The sequence below is a fragment of the Setaria italica genome, chromosome I, assembly GCF_000263155.2.
Source record: "Setaria italica strain Yugu1 chromosome I, Setaria_italica_v2.0, whole genome shotgun sequence".
NCBI lineage: Eukaryota > Viridiplantae > Streptophyta > Magnoliopsida > Poales > Poaceae > Setaria > Setaria italica.
Window position 1 is genome coordinate 4,499,537 of NC_028450.1, and position 20,468 is coordinate 4,520,004.

General features: G+C 45.7%; 3 protein-coding genes across 3 annotated transcripts; 2 read left to right on the forward strand and 1 right to left on the reverse strand.

Moving 5' to 3' along the window:
• Positions 1-148: 148 nt before the first annotated feature.
• On the forward strand, positions 149-3,346 carry LOC101768159 (EIN3-binding F-box protein 1). The gene is made up of 2 exons (XM_004951485.3): positions 149-493; positions 631-3,346. Exons 1-2 carry the CDS (start codon positions 469-471, stop codon positions 2,568-2,570), a joined length of 1,965 nt encoding a protein of 654 aa, XP_004951542.1. The 5' UTR covers positions 149-468; the 3' UTR covers positions 2,571-3,346.
• Positions 3,347-3,485: 139 nt separating this feature from the next.
• LOC101768973 lies at positions 3,486-17,387 on the forward strand. Its single transcript, XM_022827804.1, has 18 exons — positions 3,486-4,713; positions 5,026-5,077; positions 6,683-6,815; positions 7,114-7,170; positions 8,450-9,933; positions 10,006-10,110; positions 10,194-10,272; positions 10,351-10,443; positions 11,302-11,571; positions 11,659-11,727; positions 11,808-12,514; positions 12,931-13,119; positions 13,261-13,389; positions 13,477-13,557; positions 16,720-16,792; positions 17,020-17,096; positions 17,204-17,272; positions 17,361-17,387. The coding sequence occupies exons 7-18, from the start codon at positions 10,194-10,196 to the stop codon at positions 17,385-17,387; spliced, it is 1,863 nt and encodes a 620-aa protein (XP_022683539.1). The 5' UTR covers positions 3,486-4,713; positions 5,026-5,077; positions 6,683-6,815; positions 7,114-7,170; positions 8,450-9,933; positions 10,006-10,110.
• A 1,241-nt stretch (positions 17,388-18,628) lies between these two features.
• On the reverse strand, positions 18,629-19,411 carry LOC101769373 (flavonoid O-methyltransferase-like protein Os11g0303600). Its single transcript, XM_022827808.1, has one exon. The coding sequence runs from the start codon at positions 19,409-19,411 to the stop codon at positions 18,629-18,631; it is 783 nt and encodes a 260-aa protein (XP_022683543.1).
• Positions 19,412-20,468: the final 1,057 nt, after the last annotated feature.

Below are 20,468 nucleotides of genomic sequence, written 5' to 3' on the forward strand. Positions count from 1 at the left end.
CTTGGGCGCGCCAAGGGCGGTCTCCTCCCTCCCTCCTCCTCCCTTCGCCCCGATCCATCCGCGCCGCCCGCGGCCCCGCCCGCCACACGCAAGCAGACCTCACTTTCTCTCTCATCCGGTCGTCACCGCACCCCCCTTCTCTCTCTCTCTCTAGCTGACTGGAATAGTCCATATTCCCCTCTCCCATATCTTCGCCCGCCTCTTCTTTTCCTCCCCAGGTCGCGGTCTCCTCCCCCCCTACCCTCCCCCCAGAGGTTCCCCCTTCCCCTTCCTTCCCTTCGTTCCCCTTTTTTCCCTGTCGCCGGCGGCGATAGGGTTCCGTTTTCCTTGCTCCGGCGGGCTGTAAATGCTTCCGGCCCTCACCGGCGCCTCAGATCCGGCGGTGGCTGCGTTCTTGTTCGTGCTTCTGGTCTTGATTCGAGTACTGGGAGGGGAAGGGGTCCCTTTGGTCGTGGGAGATTCGGAGACATGCCTGCGTTCTGCGCTTACGAAGGTGAGGCAGAAAGATCTCTTCTTTGTTTGCCCCCTGAGCTTCGTCGATTTGATTTGGGGATTTTGTTGGGGGTGGGAGTGATTGCGTGTGCTCTTCCGCTCTGGTACCAGGCTAATTGGTTGTGTTTCTTGGATCAGATGGCGGGTGCCTCGTCTCGGCGCCGGCAGAGCTGTCCGGGCTCTTCTGCCGCGGCGCCGTGCAGCAGCGGAAGCGCACGCTGGTGGCGGCATCCGCGGTCGCCGTGGCGGCGGCCACGGAGTGCTTGAGGGCCGCCAAGAAGCAGAGGCAGCAGCAGCTGCCGCTGCCGTCGCTCGACGCGCTCCCCGATGGGTGCCTCTTCGAGATCCTGCGCCGCGTGCCCGGCGGCCGCGGCCGCGGCGCCTCCGCCTGCGTCTCCCGCCGCTGGCTCGCGCTCCTCGGCAGCATCCGGGCATCCGAGCTCGCCCAGGCCGCGGCGGCGGCGGCGGACACCCCGGCGCTGCCCGACCTCAACGAGGAGTTCGTCATGGAGGAGGACAAGGACGACGAGACCCCCGCGGATTCGTGCGTCGAGAGGGTGCTCGAGGGCAAGGAGGCCACTGACGTCCGCCTGGCCGCCATGGCCGTCGTCGCTGGATCCCGTGGGGGGCTGGAGAAGCTCGCCGTCCGCGGCAGCCACCCGACCCGTGGCGTCACGGACCAGGGGCTCTCGGCGGTTGCTCGCGGCAGCCCCAACCTCAGCTCGCTCGCCCTCTGGGATGTGCCTCTCATCACCGATGCTGGGCTTGCCGAGGTCGCTGCCGGGTGCCCCTCGCTGGAGCGTCTGGACATCTCTCGCTGCCCTCTTATCACGGACAAGGGCCTCGCTGCCATCGCGCAGGGGTGCCCCAACTTGGTGTCTCTGACCATTGAAGCATGCTCCGGTGTTGCCAACGAGGGCCTCAGGGCGATTGGCCGCTGCTGCACAAAGTTGCAGGCTGTGAACATCAAGAACTGTGCGCATGTTGGAGACCAAGGCATCTCCAGCCTGGTGTGCTCTGCTACTGCCTCGCTTGCCAAGATCCGGCTCCAGGGTTTGAACATCACTGATGCTTCGCTTGCTGTGATTGGGTACTATGGGAAGGCTGTCACTGACCTTACACTTACTCGTCTCGCTACTGTTGGTGAGAGGGGTTTCTGGGTGATGGCTAATGCAGCTGGCCTGCAGAATCTAAGGTGCATGAGCATTACCTCTTGCCCTGGGGTCACGGATCTTGCTCTCTCTTCTATTGCCAAGTTCTGCCCAAGCTTGAAGCAGCTTTACCTCAGGAAGTGTGGATATGTGTCGGATGCTGGCCTTACGGCTTTCACAGAATCAGCAAAGGTGTTTGAGAACTTGCAGCTTGAGGAATGCAACAGGGTTACTCTTGTCGGTATTCTTTCTTTCCTCCGCAACTGCAGCCAGAAGTTCAGGGCTCTCTCTTTGGTGAAATGCATGGGAATCAAGGATATCTGCTCTGCGCCTGCACAGCTTCCTCTTTGCAAATCACTTCGTTTCCTGACAATCAAGGATTGCCCAGGTTTCACTGATGCAAGCTTGGCTGTGGTGGGGATGATTTGCCCTCAGTTGGAGCAGGTTGACCTGAGTGGTCTTGGTGAGGTCACTGACAATGGGCTTCTTCCTTTGATCCAGTCTTCCGAAGCTGGTCTGATCAAGGTTGACTTGAGTGGTTGCAAGAACATCACAGATGTTGCTGTTTCCTCCCTGGTGAAGGCACATGGAAAATCTCTGAAGAAAGTTAGCCTTGAGGGTTGCAGCAAGATAACAGATGCTAGCCTCTTCACCATAGCTGAGAGCTGCATGGAGCTTGCCGAGCTTGACCTTTCAAACTGCATGGTTAGTGACTATGGTGTTGCTATCCTGTCATCCGCGAGGCACCTCAAGCTCCGTGTTCTCTCACTGTCTGGCTGCTCCAAGGTCACCCAGAAGAGCGTGCCGTTTTTGGGCAACCTGGGCCAGTCTCTGGAGGGTCTCAATCTTCAGTTCTGCAACATGATTGGCAACCACAACATTGTATCACTGGAGAAGAAGCTCTGGTGGTGTGACATCCTTGCTTAGGCAGACAAGATGGTCCGGCGCTGGAGGGGCTCGTGTCTACTGAGAGCCGCTTCCAGATGCAGATATACGTCCGTAGCAGTAGCACAACCAGATGATCTCAGTTTTTTGGCTCGTGTGCGAGTCATGATGGTGGGCTTCCTCATTGTTCAAGGACCGGTTGTTTTAGGGGGTGCTTTCTAGCCGAGTGCTCGTTTTTCACAGATCACCTCACAGGAGGTTAATCTGTTTTTTGAGCCTTGGCTGCCATCACTGGCATCCTGCCCCTCGATCCAGACACTGGTCCTTGCCATTATAGTCATAAGGTTTTTTAGGTTGCCGTAGTGTCCAAGTCCTTTTCCATTTTACTGCTTCCTGGTTATGAAGTTGCAGGCGCTGGCGATCCATTGGCAGCTCTGGAGTGTCACAAATCACAAATTAACTCAACCCATCACTCATGCTGGTGGAGGACATCATTTCCAGAGCTTCTGATGCCGGAGCGTCTGTGGACTGTGCAGTGTGTTTGGTTGTCGAGTTTGAGTATGTTGAGTCTTGATGTGTTGTGTGCTGTTCTCTGTGGTGTGTAAGGTCATGTAGGGTTGCATCTTTTTTACAGTCTCTTTGGGATGCCTGTTGTTCATGGTGATCTCGGCCATTGCAAGGCGCATACTAGAAGCCTTGCCTTGACAACCTTGTATGGTTGTTTTTTTTGCCAGATCCCAATTTTTACAGGCAGATTGTTGGGTACTGTAAGCTTGGCGACCCTCTATGAATAAATGAAGTATGTGTTTATGTTGAAACTTCTTGCTTGCCTTGAATTTATAATATTGTTGTGTTTGCAAGTTAATCCTATGGGATGTGCTTAAATTTTATTAGACAATCCTGAAAATGTGGAGCCCATTGTCTTGCTGATGCATCACCTTCTAGTTTCAGACTTCCAGTATTTCAACCAAGGAATTCAAGTACTGAGGCACAACTGCTCATGCTTCAATCCTGCTAGTGGAAAATGCTGATTGTTTATGAATGAGTTTTTTCTGGTTTATTGCCCTGCAATCTTGAGTGTGCTCCAATCGACTTCTTTGTGCTTGCCTAAATACGGTCTTACCTTTCTTCATAAAATGACACGTAGTTCTTCTGCGTTGTTCGAGAAAAATAATTAGTCTTATACATCTTTCGTCAAATAACTATGGAGAGAGGATTGTTAATTGGATAGAGTATGCTAGAGCACTTCGTGCAGCATTCTGTTGTCAAAGTAAAGTTGATAGTTGTCTGAAAAATGTTGAACGTGGCTCTTTTTTTGAAAAGAGGAACTTGCCTTTGAATTGTTATCTTGTGAATCGTGATGCGAAGCTGAGCTGTGACGAGGGCCTCCCGGCAAGGTTGTTTTCACATCCCCTATCCCCCTCCCTTTTTATGGTAAAATTTTGTTTCTGTGTACTGATCGTAAATTTGTAATAGTAAATGTAGTCAAGTTCTCAATTTCAAAAAAAAAAAGTAGTCAAGTTCAAAAGATCTGTCACAAACCGTGGTGTTTAAACCAAGTGTCATACCTCAAGTAACTTTTGTTGGAGGTGATGATGTTTTCTGAAGCAAGTAAACTGCAACACTTGGAATGCCTCATGCCAAATCCTTGTGTTTGACGCTTGGAACATAGAACTTAGGTTTTGTGGAATTTACTCAGAGAGAAAATGCAATGTGCTTGTTATCTGACTAATCATGTGCCTGCATAGATGTCTTTTGTTGATCACAAGCACAAAGTGGAGTCTCAAAATTAACTAGATTGTTCTCTTCCAGGCTCATCATTGTGTGTTGCATTTATGATGTGAATGTTCATTGCAAATCATTTGTATGATAGTTTTTCCAAAAAAAAAGAAAGAATATGCATGATATCTTGGCCTGCAACTCCCTTTTATGTAGGAATTGTTCATTTGTACATCTTAAGCATTTCGTCTCTTTTGATAGCAGCTGAAGAATGTGTCAGCTCCTTAGTGGTTTCAAACTATGGACCTTTTTGTAGTTTCTGTTTTATGTTCTATGTACTGATGTGCTGCCACTTGCATGTGTGCAGCAACAGAAACTTCAAAGGATTTCTCGAATAAAAAACAGAACTTTAAAGGGATATGACCAGATTGATCGGTGCTAGATAAAGCAATCACGTATGGAAGAGGTACTTTCCTATTCCTTTGCTTCTGTTGTACAATCACATGGTTTAGCACATTTAAATTGGTTAGAGTTAGGACTTTAGACTCAATTTACAAGCACGTATAGCCTCACTTGTTTGGACGGTTGGTATATACAAGCACATCCTACAATTTTTGTTTAACTAAATTTTGACTGGAGATAAGATACCAGTTTTGGAAAAGAACATGATCAATGCAGCTCATTTCTGAAGCTCATATACTGCATGGAACAATGCTAAAGTTTCCTTTTCTTCAATGTTAAATGGAATAATCCAGAATCTTGCAATTTTATTTTGTAGAGCAAGATGACCCATTGAAACTACCAGGAAGACCAGACAGCTTGGCCTCATTGTAAGTATTTTTTTTCTAATGCTGATTTTTTTATCACATTGGATTGAGCATCATACAGCATGCCGAGCTGTTTCCTGTAAGGTCTGCAGAGTAACCACAGCCAAGCTGGTATCACCAACTGATGGGTTCCATCAATTGGTGATACCAGCACACCCGTGCTTGGGTTCACGGATGGATCATGGTGCACTCAAATATGAAAGGGCCAAGCATTGTACTTAAACAATAAGTAGAACATCGAAGAACTTAAAAGTACTCACAAACTAATGGTAAATCTTTTACAAGATGATTGAACACACAAGGATAAGATTTATGTAAGGTACATTAGAGAAGCTATGGCCTCTCTTTCCCAGGCCATAGGCCGTAGACATTTCACATTTGGAATGCCACAGCTATGTTCTATGGGTAGACCTCAATGAGTGAACGACATCCTAAGACGGGGCTAATCTTGTACTGACTGAACCCTGCATTTAGGAATAACCTATGCCACTTTTTCTGGTCTCGCTCTTCACCCGTTGTCAGCACCATCATGCATAGATCCATCAAAACTTGGGCTTCAAATTTTTGTTTGGATACCGAGCCTGCCACCGTATCTATGATTATCACCTTTCCCTTCGGTTCTCGACTAGAAATAGCCTCCTTTCACTACTAGGAAAACAAGTAGTGAAAACGCCATTAGTATCGATTGGGAACCCACTTTAGTACCAGTTTCGTAACCGGTACTGGTATACCGGTTGAGATAACCGGTACTAAAGGGTATCTCTTCTACTCCTAAAAAAACCAAAGAGGAGAAAAAACTTCGTACGTCGTCTGTCCTCCGCTCGGTTCACCCGTCCGCTGGCTCCCGCGTCCTCCGTGCAACCCGGTCCGCCCTTCGATCGAACGCGCTTCGACGCCCACCACGCGCACCGTCCGCTGCTCCTGCTCCAGCCCTGCGCTTCACGCTCCGCCATCCGATGTTCCCCTCGCTCGCCTACTCCTCCTCCCTCGCCCTGCATCGCCGCCGCCGCTCGCAATCCGCATCACCTCGGCTCGCTCGGCTTGCAACGCCGCCGCCGCCTGCAATCCGCCTGACCTCTGCTCGCTCGGCCTGCAACGCCGCCGCCGCCCGCAATCCGCCTGACGTCGGCTCGCTCGGCCTGCTTTGCCTCCGCCACCGCCCGCCATTTTCCTCTCCTCGACTAGGTCTCCCTGCGCAGCCGGCCTCGCCTGCCCTCCTCCTCCTTTCCTCCGTCGCCCTGCGCAACCGGCGCTGCTCGCCCGCACTCCTCGGCACGGTCTCCCTGCACAGCCGGTGCCGCCAGCCCGCCCTCCTCTCCTCGCCGCAGTTGCCCGCCAACGAGCCAGGTTCTATGTATTTGCAAGAAATGCTTCAATTGAATTTCAGAATCTGAATGCTTTAGAGAAATCATCTAGATTGCATCTAGATTGCATGATTATCTCCTTGTTTGCTGTACACATAGACTTGAGTCAAAGTTGTAAATGTTTTTTCTTATGCATTATGCAGGAAAATCACATGCATTGCAAAAAGAGAACCCATCCTTTACTATGCTTCATTCTTGGTTAAAACAGGCATGTACTGAGATGGTAATGCCAATTTCTTTGCAGTGAAGACAGGAGCATATATCCACCATATTAATTTGACAAGAGCATGTATCCACCATATTAATTTGACTACAGAGTTTGGTGTCAGGCCAAGGCCTCGGTGTATTACTACAGAGTTTGGTGGGCAACTGGGCATGTAAGTTTAGTAAATGCAGCATTATCACAGAATGAACGGGTTCTTTTGATTACTTTTCCAGCTAGATGTTTTAATTAATTTCAATTGTAGCCTGATGTATCTCACACACACTACTCCACTGCTACAATATTGCTTGGTTTCTGCAATTCATTTTTTCAGCGAGCATAGTAGCACAAATCTTCAATGGAGTTTAGTGGAACCAGATTCAGTGCTATCAGTATGTTTTGTGGCAGGTGTAGCTGAAGTATCATGTGATTTTGTTTATCTTTTCTCAGTCAAATCATTCTCTGCATTTCAGGTCATGGGAAGGATACATGCCATTCTTTCAGATTGAACTATTGTCACGGATGTAGGGGTATGACATTACATTATGTCTCTCTGTTTTCTGGGATTTTCTTTTCCAAAAGCAGAGGCTACCAGCTTGCTGCCGGATAACTAGGATTGTAAAACAGAAATGTTCTGTAGCTAATGAAAAGCATCAGTTAAACATGAAATTAATGAATGAGTAGATGTTTCACTACCAGTCTACCGCAGACCTTTAATACATCTCTTTCTCCTGCGTTCACTTAAATTCTCTGTGTTGGTGCGTAAGTGCAAGATTTTGTCCTTGTGTTAATGAGTCCATACAATGTTAAAAAATCAAGATTGTTAAGTTTTAGTGTTAAGCAAACTCATGCACTAAAATTTTCTTGATGAAGTCCAATGCACTCTTGCATGCAGAGATTATAGTCATTATCATTAGACTGTTACAGTCAATGTGCTGACTGTAGCGAATCATGTGCTAAATAATTTGCAGTCTAAGTTAATCTGACCTTATCTTCAAGAATTAGTTTATCAATTTGTAGTTCACCAGAGGTTTTGGGAGTACAACTAGGAATATTTCCCCCATTAATTGCTGTTGAGAGTCTCTGCCAGTACTTGCTATTGTTCGATGCCTATAAGGCTATAATCATTCCTCCATATGGGACCTATAATATCTTGTCCAATGCTCCAACCAGCCATTACTAAGCCCAAGTGATGACTTGATTTATTTTTGTCTTATAGACATTTTTTGCAGTACTTTGAATAGGTGATTCAAGTTTGTGTTGTATGCTAGCAATGTCCATCGATATCTGGAATCATGATGGTTTGTTGCTCCACATAAGGATCTGTTGTACAACACTATTTGAATGAAAAATGAAATGTGCTGCATGCCTGATTCATTTTGAACCGCACAAGCCTACAAAGGGTTGTAGGTCAGCCAGTCCGATTTAACTGATCTCAAACAATACAGGGACCAGTTTCCAACAAAAATTGCATTTATCCAATCATTGTTACGAACTATTATCTGATGGGCCAAAAATACAAAATATACAAGGTTGGCTAATTTCATCCATTAGAAAGTGACAGCCCACTATCTATGCTTGAATTTCTCCTAGAGCCTGTGGACTGTCACATATAATCTGCTACTACCCTTCAGGTGATACAGTTCAATCATTTGCACTCAGGGCAAACTGATCTGGGCCACACCACATTGATATAATCATATTCAGTGCTCATTTCTGCGATTCTTGTTGATCTCTCTCTGTTTGGTATGGTCAGATCTTGCTTATTTTCTTGTGTTCTAATATTATTTTATTTTTTGCTTCTTGCAGATTGGGAAAAGTGACCACACATCTTTTCCTATACAGAAGAAACAGGCATCAAGAGAGTTTCTCAGAACTGTAGCCCATCTCCGTCCTCAGACAAACACTTTTGGTGCAGTATGTTTTACTCACTGCTGTCTCCTTTTTCTTCCCTCTCTGGCATTCGGGACTTCAAAAGTCACCAATTCGAGTTTCTTTTTAGTTTCTTTCAGTATATAAAGGTGCATAGGTTTGTTGATCATGAGACTGGAAATGATTCTTTCCTTCCATTACTCAACCAGAAATTGAAATGCAACTTATCAAGTGTCATCCTTTATCTATTTGTATGATTTGTTCCTTACGGTAACTTACAAGTTAGTACACAATCTGTAAATATGGTTGCCTCTGTAAATTTCTAGATTTGGCAATGATATGGTCAAAGGTACTCACAAGACTGGCCACCACATGCATAGTAGTGTGGTTCTATAGTATGTATGAATTTCCAAGACAAGCTATCTGGGGTTTAGTTGCAAACTTTCATTTATGAGGTATCAAATCATAATTGTGTTGCCTAGGTGGTCACATAATTTCTTACAGATTATTGGTTGTGGACTGTCTTACATATTACAAGAGCTGCAAGGATAATATTATTGTGCCCTTTTGCAAAACAAGCTTTCTACAAACAGAAAACTGAAAAGGTATTTCCTTCTTTAGCAGTTGGAGTATCTATCGTGTTTAAGTGTAGCTGTTAACTATACAATTTTGGTGATCCTCCCTGCATTAGCCAAGCAAATCGATTTAGAATCAGCAAAAGAGTTATCATAGCTGAATGTCAATAGAATACAGGATTGGAGGATTCCTCGAAAAAAAAAGAATACAGGATTGGAGCATAACACAATAGAAGGACTATATACTGTAAGGTGCCATCAACCTCAGTGCCAAGGGAAAAAGATGGATCATGTAACTTGCAATAAAGCAGCAATCTGGCAAGATAACTTTATTTTAGGTCTATCCAATGCTTGCTTTGAGAACATGTGTTTGCAAAAAAGTGGCCAAGAAATAGAGATTGTTGTTGAGGGAACTATAAAAGATCAATATATGAATGCATTGCTCAGGCAAGAAAATAAACCTTTTGAGATAACCTGCACACTAACAAGTATATGCTATGTGGGTGGTTAACTTGATCCAATCACATTTTAAATAAAGAAATCCTATCAGTAATGTATGACCTGCCAAGCTAGAGCAGGAATAGTCCCATGTATAATTTACCAGGCCTGTACCCTTATAACCTATATTAGTTCCCTGGAAGTTAGCAAAAACTACATGAGATGCGCAAGCAAATTGGTTAACTGGCAATAATTTTTCATTGCCTTTCTTGAATGTTATTGTAAACATCAATTTTATGAAATCCGGTTTTGCCTTTCATTTAGCTTGTGCAGGGACTATCACTTTGATGGAAGGGTCAAGGCGGTCTAAGGAACCTTTTAAAGAACTCACAAACATAACAATCCAAGGTGAGGATACAGTTGGACATTTGGGTCGTGATGTACTATGGTCACTCATTATGTCATTTCAATATGATCAAGGTACGCAAACCCCACATCATGTAGATCCTAAGGAACGTGATAGAGAGGGTAAGAGGAGAAAAGGGGAACAAGGTGCCATTCAACACATTCCAAACCATCGCCAAGGTACTGTTGTGTTCTTCGTTTCACTCCATTTCTGCATCGTTATTTTTTCATGACAAAATATTGACACTTAGGAGTTTACGTAGATGACAGTGTACACATGGAGGTATAGGGGAGATTTGGGAGAAAATAAAGACAGACTTCATGTGGGGACAGGTGAATCAGGTGCGCCTACACACTTTTGTTGTTCTGGAAAAACATCAATGTTTCATAATGTGCTTTATTTTTTATGATCTTTTAAAGATGTAGGCACTGGTTTAATCAATGATAAGGCTACTCTTGGTGAGATGGAAGATTTATGCAATCAGAGTTGTATCAGCCCTCTATGTGAAGGAGGTAATCGTGTGCTTAATAATCATATGATATGCCTGATTTCAGGAATTTAAATCTCTAAAACTTTTTTAGATATAAACACCGCATTACGCAATGATGATGCTACTCTTGGGGACATAGGGGACGTTTGCGTTGAAAGTTATAGTAGTACTACGGGTGAAGTAGGTAATCCTGTAGCGGCTAATTATTTAGTGCTTCTTAATTATGACGGCCTCCTTTAATAGGTATTTTTATGAAAACATCGCATTAATAAATAAGAGGCGGTGCGATTCATATGCCAAATCAAATAGAGATCTTGTTATCCTCAATTGTTGCCATCTTAATGCACGAAACACATTAACCAAACATCAATGCAACTTATTATTTAGGTGTTGGATTAGATCCATATTCTATGGATGATCATGACCTCTCGCCTAACGAGCATAGGCGTAGAAGGGATAGGGCACGGAGGGCAGCAATGTCTCATGGGCAGAGGGCTATAATAAATAAGAGGCGACGTGGTTCATATGCTGCAAAGAGATTATTTATGAAGCTAGAAGAGAAGAAGGAGAAAATAAGACAGTCCAAGAGTGAGTATAGAAAGAGGGTCAAAGAATAACGGGCAAGCAATTTGCATCCTGACTCTATCGCTATGCCAAGTCCTCACTTCAAGCAATCAAATATTTGAAGCAACCATTGGCAGGAATACCAAACGGCCTGCTGGTGAAAAAATCAATTATACGAGCCAGACGACTCAAACGTCTTGTGTCATGGACAATGTTAATTAGCTCACATCCTTGGCCCACCTTAGTATTCATATTTTCTATTATTATGATATTTAAAGTAACCTGCATTTATCCTACTGATATTCTACTACTAAAGGTGGCACCCAAACGGACGCTCGTGACTCCCATCCCTTCATTGCATCTAATGTATTTGGAGTGGGTAAAAAGAAATTCAATTTGATTATTTGTCAATACCGGTTCTATGTCTCACCCGCAATTCATCTTTCGCAGAAAATATTAGGCCAGCACCTAATGACACTAATGACGCTACAGGTACTCAGACACAGCCATCTGTTGTTGACCAGCTATATTCAATGCCTCCACATGGTGGACAGGGCAGAGACACATGCCTCTATGGAAGAGGACGGTAAATGTTGCACGTGTTTCCTTCGTGCTCTTATTCTACCTATGTAAATACGTTTGTCTCATCACTTATTTGCCAATGTTGCATCAGATTGCGACGAGAAATCATATTTGAGGAAGATGAGGAAGAGGATGAGGGGCACAATTTTTGGAGGTCAAGGTACACCTCGGCGCATCTATGTGACGCTTGAGTTATCTTATTTCCAAAATCTAACACTTCATACTCGTGCTAATGATTAGAACCTGATTATTGGAAAGCTGATGAGGATGTTGATCTCGAGACGGCTAATGAAGATCCCAACGAACCCGATGTACCAGATCCATACGATGCGGTTTATGCCAATGTCCCTAATGAGACGCACATGCTTAAGCCAGAGGATAATTGCGAGCACTGCAATGCAAAGAAGTTCGAGTCAGAGCCACCTGGATTCTGTTGTCATAGTGGAAAGATTCATCTTTCCACCCCTGAGACACCACCAGAACTCGTGAGACTGTGGTCGAGTTCGAACGCTAATGCTAGGCATTTCTGTGCAAATATCAGATATTTCAATGGCCACTTCTCTTTCACTTCTCTGTACTGTAAACTTGATCGTGTGACTACTGACATGAAAAACTGTGGAATTTACACATTCCGTGCCCATAACCAAATCTACCATAACATACGATCATTTGGTAAAGAGGATGGTCACGAACCTAGACACCTCGAGCTTTATTTTTACGACGACGATCCGTCTCTTGAGCATAGGCTCCGCAAGTGCCGTGAGAAGTCTGCCCAAGAAGACAGGGAGGTCATCCAGAGGCTAAAGGATATCTTACATGGCATTAATCCCTACTCAGAGAATATTAGGAGTATAGGCCAAGTTGACAACCTTAAGGATTACCATGTCGAGTTGAACCTTGACCAACGGCTGGACCAGAGAACATATAACGTGCCATTAACATCAGAGGTTGCTACCGTTTGGATTGAGGGGAGCGAGCATCGGGGCCAATTCGATAATAGTGTTGTCCTCCAAGGGAAGGATAGGTCGATCCATGGCATCCAGTCCTATCATGGGTGCTACGACGCTCTCTCATACCCGCTATTCTTTCCAAGAGGTGAGCTCGGGTGGCACAACTGCATTCCAAAAGTTGGTGTGACTGAGGCTGAAGTCAATAAAGCTTGAGCGATCCGCAAGGCGCATGTTGATGGTGGTGGCGACGATGATGCTGGTAAATTCTGATCTCTTTATAGTGTCTTACAAACAGTATACAAATGTTCTGGATGCCGTCAATCACGATACTAACATGAACAATGTTTATGTGTGTACGCTCTGCTGGAAATAAATGTGTCTCCGTGCGTGATTACTATTGCTACAAATTCCAGATGCGTCCTGGGATTTTCAATCCAATACTATACGACAAGCGTCTATTCCAGCAGTTTGCTATCGACACCTACGTCAAGATTGAAAGCTCGCGTTTAAACTACATCCGCAACAACCAGGACCTTCTTAAGGCTGACCTGTACCAAGGTTTGGTTGACAACTGGCGTACGAGGGTGGAAGACGCTGATGAGGTTGGCAAACGTACTATGTTGTCGCCGACTTTCATTGGATGGCCCCGTAATATGAGGTGTCGGTACATGGACGCGATGGCTCTAGTTCGAAAGTTTGGTAAACCGGATATCTTCCTCACAATGATGTCCAATCCTAATTAGGATGAGATCAAGAACGAGCTTTATCCCGGCCAGAGTCCACAGGACCATCCCGATCTTGTAACTCGAGTGTTCAGGGCGAAGTTGGAGAAGCTCAAGAGGATGTTGATGGAAAAAGACATACTTGGAAAGGTCCGTGCATTCGTATATGTCATGGAGTTCCAGAAGAGGAGCTTGCCGCATGCACACTTTTTGCTAATAATGCAAATGAAATACAAGATCACGTGCCCCGAGCAGTATGACTTGCTTATCTCTGCTGAGCTACCAAACAAGAAGAAGTACCCTGACCTCTACAAGATGGTGACGAAGCATATGATGCATGGCCCCTGCGGGACGCTAAATCCATTATGTCAATGCACAAGGGGACGTACTTCATGCAAGAATCGTTACCCGCGGCCATCCTGCGATTCAACGTCGCAAGGTAAGGATTCATACCCCATCTATCGCGATGCGATAATGGTCGTAAGGAAATAATTCAAGGTCACATCCTGGACAATCAGTGGGTCATTCCATACAACCCATGCCTGCTACATACTTTAAATTGCCACATCAATGTTGAGGCATGTAGTAGCATTAAATCTGTGAAATACCTATTCAAGTACATATACAAGGGCCATGATAGAGCATCCGTGGCTGTTAGGGAGGCTGGAAAAAAAGACAAGGGGAATGTTGATGAGATCACGCAATACAGAGAGGCCCGGTGGGTGACACCTCCAGAAGCCATGTGGAGGATATACGGCTTTGACTTGAGCAAGAACCATCCACCTGTGCAGCAGCTACAACTTCATCTTCCCGACATGCATATGGTTACATATCATAAATAGGACAAGATCGAATAGGTTGTCAAGCGTCCAGGTGCCGACGAGTCAATGTTGACAGTGTACTTCGAATACAACAGGCTTCATGAGGAAGCTCGAGGAATCTTGTACCGTGACTTTCCAGAGCATTATACTTGGGAGTCTAATGGTAAATTTTGGAAACCAAGGAAAAACGCTGTATACCTGGTCGGGAGACTCATATCGGCTCATCCGGCTAAGGGGGGACACTACTTTCTTCGGGTTCTCCTGAACCATGTTGCTGGGGCTACTTCATACAGGGACCTGAGGACTGTTGACGGTGTGCTCCTGCCCTTGTTCCGTGAAGCTGCGGAGAGGCGAGGCCTAATCGAAGAAGATAATACACTCGATGAGTGTCTTACTGAAAATAGTTTGTTCCATATGCCATCCTCATTGCGTAGGTTATTCACGACTATATTGGTATTCTGTGAATCGAATGATGTGTTTGGGTTGTGGACAAAACACCTTGACGCAATGTCATAAGACTACAGGCGCAACAATCCAAACCCGAGTCTGGTGGAACAGATGGTTTTGATTGACATTAGGAACATGTTGCAATCTACGGGGAAGGATATAAGGTCGTTTCCTCTCCTAGGAATTGATGACTCATATGACGACGCTAGCGGTATCCCTCGTGAGATATTTGAGGAGGCAAGCATTGACCAGAATCCGGAAGATGTGGGACTATCCAATTCCCTAAACGAGGAGCAGAGGGCTACCTACGAAGAGATAATGTCCAAAGTGGACACCGAACAAGGCGGTTTGTTCTTTGTGGATGGACCTGGCGGCACAGGAAAGACATTTTTATACAGGGCACTTCTCAGAACCCTTCATGTCAGAACAAGCCTGCTGTTGCTACAGCTACATCTGGTGTCGCAGCGTCTATAATGCCTGGTGGGAGGACGGCCCACTCACGTTTTAAGATACCCCTTACTCTTGAGGATGGCAGTTGTTGTAGTTTCACCAAACAGAGTGGTACTACAAAGCTACTGCATCAAGCGTCTCTCATCATTTGGGACGAGGCGTCTATGGCAAAGAGGCAAGCTATGGAAGCCATAGACAATGACCTACGTGATATAATGGGCCGGCAGGATCTGCCGTTTAGTGGGAACACTGTTGTCTTTGGAGGGGATTTCAGACAGGTTCTCCCTGTTGTACGGAAAGGATCCAAGGCTCAGATAGTCGATGCTTCTCTACGAAGGTTGTATCTTTGGGAATCCATGCGCCATCTTAAGCTCGTGCGCAACATGAGGACACAAAGTGACCCGTGGTTTGCGGAATATCTACTGCGCATTGGTGGTGGCACGGAGGAGGTTAACGGAGATGGTGATGTATGTCTTCCTGACGATATATGTGTCCCGTCCTCTGGAGATTCTGAGAAAGATCTTGATAGTTTGATTGAATGCATCTTTCGAAACCTCAATGCAAACATGACAAACAAGGACTACATCACCTCCAGAGCGATTCTATCCACACGTAATGATTGGGTGGACAATATTAATATGAAGATGATTGGCATGTTCTAGGGAGAGGAGATGGTGTACCATAGTTTCGGCTCCGCGATTGATGATCCGCATAACTACTATCCGTCGGAGTTCCTTAACACATTGACTCCCAACGGGCTTCCTCCACATTTGCTAAAGCTCAAGATCGGCTGCCCGGTCATATTGCTTAGGAATATCGACCCTGCGATTGGACTGTGCAATGGTACAAGGCTGGTGGTTCGAGGCTTCCAAAGAAATTCGATTGATGCTGAAATTGTGCTGGGACTGCATGCCGGAAAGAGGGTTTTCCTTCCTCGAATACTGTTGTGTCCCTCTGATGATGAGATGTTCCCATTCCAATTTAAGAGGAAACAGATCCCTGTTAGGCTCAGCTTTGCCATGACGGTCAACAAGTCACAGGGCCAAACTATACCAAATGTGGGTGTGTACCTCCCCACCCCTGTGTTCTCTCATGGTTAATTGTATGTTGCTATGTCTAGAGCCACAACCAGAACGAATATCAAGATCCTCGCCCTCCCGCCTAATGCAGAGGTAGAAGAGGAACAGACTAAAAAGAAGGAAAAGAAAAATGGTAATAAGAAAGTGAACGACCAGGGTAATCAAAATAACAAGGAACAAAAAGGTAGATCCGAGAATAAGAAAAGGGTACCAACAGTAGATGGCACGTATAGAAGAATATTGTATACAAGGAGTAACTAACCCCATAGGCGAGGTAATATAATGATTAGTCGTGCGTGTCTTACACTTTTCATTTAATTTTTTAAAATACTTAACTCATCAATTCCATGTTTCTTGTTCTTGCTAGGTAATTTTAAATGCTTTGTCTGCATGGATAATTTGCATCCACACGAGCTGCTAATTATCAAGTCAAGCGTTTAGGTAAAATTGATTGCTTAATTTTGTCACATGATGTCACTGCAAAATCTGGATTACATCACATGATTATATATGATGTTTGGGACATGCTAATTAGTTCAATATTTTGTTTCTTCAAACTCTTCTCTGTTTCCTGTGCTGCGTGTCTGAACTTATTTGCAAATTTTCTTAAAATTCTTACCCTTGGTGCACTTGTGAAAACAACTTATTGCTGATAAATTATTCTGATTTTGTTTGGATTGCAGCCTGCAAAAGTCAAAGAATTTATTGATCGAGTAATCAACATTGCACTACATGACATTGCCATACCACTATCAGGTTCCGTTGGGAATTTAATAAGGTGACTTTCTTTAAAGTGGCAGCCTATTTTATATTTTGCTTGCTTACTTTCGTGCAGTTGCTTACTTTTGGTACTTGGTAACAGGAAAATTTCCACCACTCGAAGCTTTTATTTATGCATTTTGACACATTTCAAGACATACATTTCTTCTAGGAAGGATCTTCTTTTATCTCACGATATGGCTGAGGCTGATCCTTTGCCAAAGAATACCATCTTGAAAATTCAGTTATACAGATTGTTTTGGAGAATTATCAGAATAAAAGTTCTTTTGCTGGTCTTGAGGTGAGCTAAAAGTTTATGCTACTACCTCCTCATGACTTCAGAAGATGCGAGTTATAACCATCCATGTTTTTTTAGTCGCCTCATGTTAATTTGTTACTTTTTTTCAGCATTTTAAGCTCCTGGCATCGTCGGACCCTGAGATAGTTGTAGCAGCTTTGGAAATTCTTGCTGCATTGGTGAAAATAAATCCTTCAAAGTTGCATATGAATGGGAAGCTAATTAGCTGTGGAGCTATAAACACCCATCTTCTATCATTGGTCCAAGGATGGGGCAGCAAGGAGGAAGGTCTAGACTTGTACTCTTGTGTTGTGGCAAATGAAGGAAATCAGCAGGAGGGCTCATCCTTATTCCCAGCAGATTTGGAGAACAAATATGATGGCATACGGCAGTCTTGGTTAGACTCTTCGTCTCTTGACTGGAATCTGATGAATGGAACGGCATACTCTTTCTCATTTCCACAGGACGACTGCGCAGTATAAAATATCCACGTCCCATTTTGAGTACATACGGTGACATATCCAATGTTGAGTTTAAGTCGCCGTTAGACCTTGCTAGAAACGAAGACGATGTAAAGGTGGTTAACTGCCATATATTGTTTGGGAATTGGTCACATGATTATTCTTTTGCAACTCGAGATAAAGAGCATCAAGCGTACTTATGTTATTACTCATTGCAAATTCATTTTTTGTTTCACATTGGGGGTATTTCGAAGTAAATATTTCACACGATAATATTTAATGCTTATAGATGAAATTTGTTTTGCCTGTAGCAACGCACGGGCACGATCCTAGTTAAAAGAGTAAAGAAAAAGAAAATCCGCCGGCCCCCGCCACCGGCCCCCTCCAGTCGCCTGCCGCCGCCCGCTCTGCCTTCGCCTCCGCCCCGCCGCGGCTCCCGCCCTCCGCCATTGCCGCCACTCCCTCCGCCGTCGCCGCCGCTCCCACCCTCCGCCGTCGCCGCTGCTCCCGCCACCCCTCCACCCCCACCGTCGCCGCCGCTCCCGCCGCCCGCCATGAGGGTGAGGGTGCCGGGTGAGGAGGAGGTAGAGGAGGAGGAGGAAGCTAAGGAAGAGGAGGCTGGGTGAGGAAGAGGAGAGATTGAGAGAGAAGAGAGATAGAGGAGGGGTAGGTGAAGACGGATAAAGAAGTGGATGGATCAGGCAGTGGCGGTGGGTGGAGGCACATTAGTATCGGGTGGGATTCCCACCCGCTACTAAAGGGGGTCAAAGGGGGCTCTTCGGGGACTATCCGTAAGACCCGGTACTAACGCTCACATTAATACCGGGCGAAAATGCAACCGGTACTGAGACTCGGGACGAATGCTCATTTTTCTAGTAGTGTTTGATCGCTCTAAGATTGTAACACAATCCTCGTCACTCCAATTATGCAGCACAAACTGTAACAAGAAAGATTGCTAATCGCATAACTGAATCAAGTGTTGCAAAATAACATCAACACTAAACTTTGTATATCACAGACTGTACTAAACAAAAAACGTATGCCTGGATGAAGAAAAAACTAAGATAAACACAATTAGTAGGTACTATTCCATGGCCACACTCGTACCTTGAGTAACACAACATCAGCTGGAGGGATGAACTCCATCATGTCACCTGCAACAAACTCAACCGTGCCATCAACCGGCACGCCGTCAACCACCTGCGGAAGCTCCAACACCGAGCACCTCACGTGTGGGAAGGCCTTTGCAATAGCTTTCACCGTGGTCCCGTCCCCGCCTCCGACATCGACCAGAGATGTCACCCCGGCGAACACCTCAGCGCACTCACGCACGACGATTTCCGCGCCCATCGCCTCGTTGAACAGCTCACTGAACTCCAAGTCACGGCTCGTGCAGCCGAAAAACCCTGCTCCATGCGCCATCATGAACGGTGTCTCCGCAGCGGCATCGTCCTCATTCTTCAGCCACTCGGGCAGGCGTTGAGACGCCGCGAAGTGGAATGGTGAAGTGGCCATGGCTGTGAACTGCGACAGGCATGTCTGGCTGTCGTCGACATCTTCCACAAGGAGGCGAGATACCGGGGTGAGAGAGTACACGCCTGGCTCGCCCTCTCCGAATACTCCCATGGCGATCAACAGCTTCATGAGGCGAGACAGGCATGGCCGTTTGCTTGCGGGAACCGGAAGAGCCACGTGCAGCTCGGACAGGGAGGCGGCGCCGCCACAGCGGTGGATGGCGGTGGGGATCCCAAGCTTGATCGCGCTTTGCAGCGCCATGGATTTGAGGTAGCCGAAGGTGTGGCACCAAAGCTGTGCCTGAGCTTGCAGAAGCTCCGCGCTGGTCAGGGTGGCTATCATCGGTGGTGTAGAATGGTTTTGAGCCATGCTATGTAGCAGTATGCTTTGCCAGTCTTCTCGCGCATTTTGTATAACATGTTGAGTACGAGTGAATTGTCTCTCTTTCCTCGTCAGTTTTCGCCTTTTGGCTGAACTGAATGATGCTTTTAAAGAATCTCTCTCTCATCAGAATCTGCCAGGTACTTAGCCAAGCATACTGCTACATCCGAAAGCAAACCTTGAAGCGTTGCAGTCCGCAAGGGCGAGGCTTGATCACATTGACTATTCGTCACGGTTGAACCTGTCTTTGTGTTCGCACTGGCTCTCTGTCCACTCTCTGTTATTGGAGTTGGAGGAGCTCCATGGCATCATGCAGCAGGACAGAAGTAACATCATCCTTCAATTCAGTGCTGGCCATGCTGTTCAGGCTGCAGGCACGCAGCTGGTTTGGTGTTCAAGATGATGCCGTAGCTTCATGTACCATGTCATCAGCATCAGCATGTGTTGAAGCTAAGACCTTGGTTGATCCACAGAAAATTTCCCTGTGTTATTTAGATAAGGGAAAAACATCCGGCCGCTACACTGACAAGAGTGTATATAGCCAAAGAAAATTTCCCTGTGTAACATTGACTTGAGTGGCAGTAGTAACTGGTCGTTTCTCTCCCTTGCGTATGCGTTTAGCCTATCCCTGCTGCATCAGATACTTGGTCCCTTTCTTCACGCAGTAGGAGGCCTTGTGGACAGCAAGACAATCAGATAAACAGATTTTCTTGTGCTAAAATCACTTGGAAGCAACATTTACCTTCAAAAAAGAGTGAACAAAGGATTAGCAGGAGAGGTTACATTCAGAAACCAATGCGCCTGACCCTTTTTTTTTACAAGGAAAATTTATTTTAATCTCTGCATGAGACATGCACACTTCATTATTACGGCCTCAGACTAAGATTATGCACACAACCATTCATTTAATTATTACGGTGCATGCACTGATGCATATAACCTCTCCTGAAAATACACGCGCTTCTCATCCAATGGGCCGGCAGCCCACTCTGGTCAAGCCCATGATGAGGGCCCACGA

Bases quoted from the DNA above. Each gene is read 5' to 3' on its own strand.
- LOC101768159 (XM_004951485.3), top strand. From the start codon at position 469: ATGCCTGCGTTCTGCGCTTACGAAG. The intron at 494-630 runs GTGAGGCAGAAA...TTCTTGGATCAG, and splicing joins TGCGTTCTGCGCTTACGAAG to ATGGCGGGTGCCTCGTCTCG.
- LOC101768973 (XM_022827804.1), top strand. From the start codon at position 10,194: ATGACAGTGTACACATGGAGGTATAGGGGAGATTTGGGAGAAAATAAA. The intron at 13,558-16,719 runs GTGACGAAGCAT...TTTGGATTGCAG, and splicing joins ACCCTGACCTCTACAAGATG to CCTGCAAAAGTCAAAGAATT. The intron at 17,097-17,203 runs GTGAGCTAAAAG...ACTTTTTTTCAG, and splicing joins GTTCTTTTGCTGGTCTTGAG to CATTTTAAGCTCCTGGCATC.
- LOC101769373 (XM_022827808.1), bottom strand. From the start codon at position 19,411: ATGATAGCCACCCTGACCAGCGCGGAGCTTCTGCAAGCTCAGGCACAG.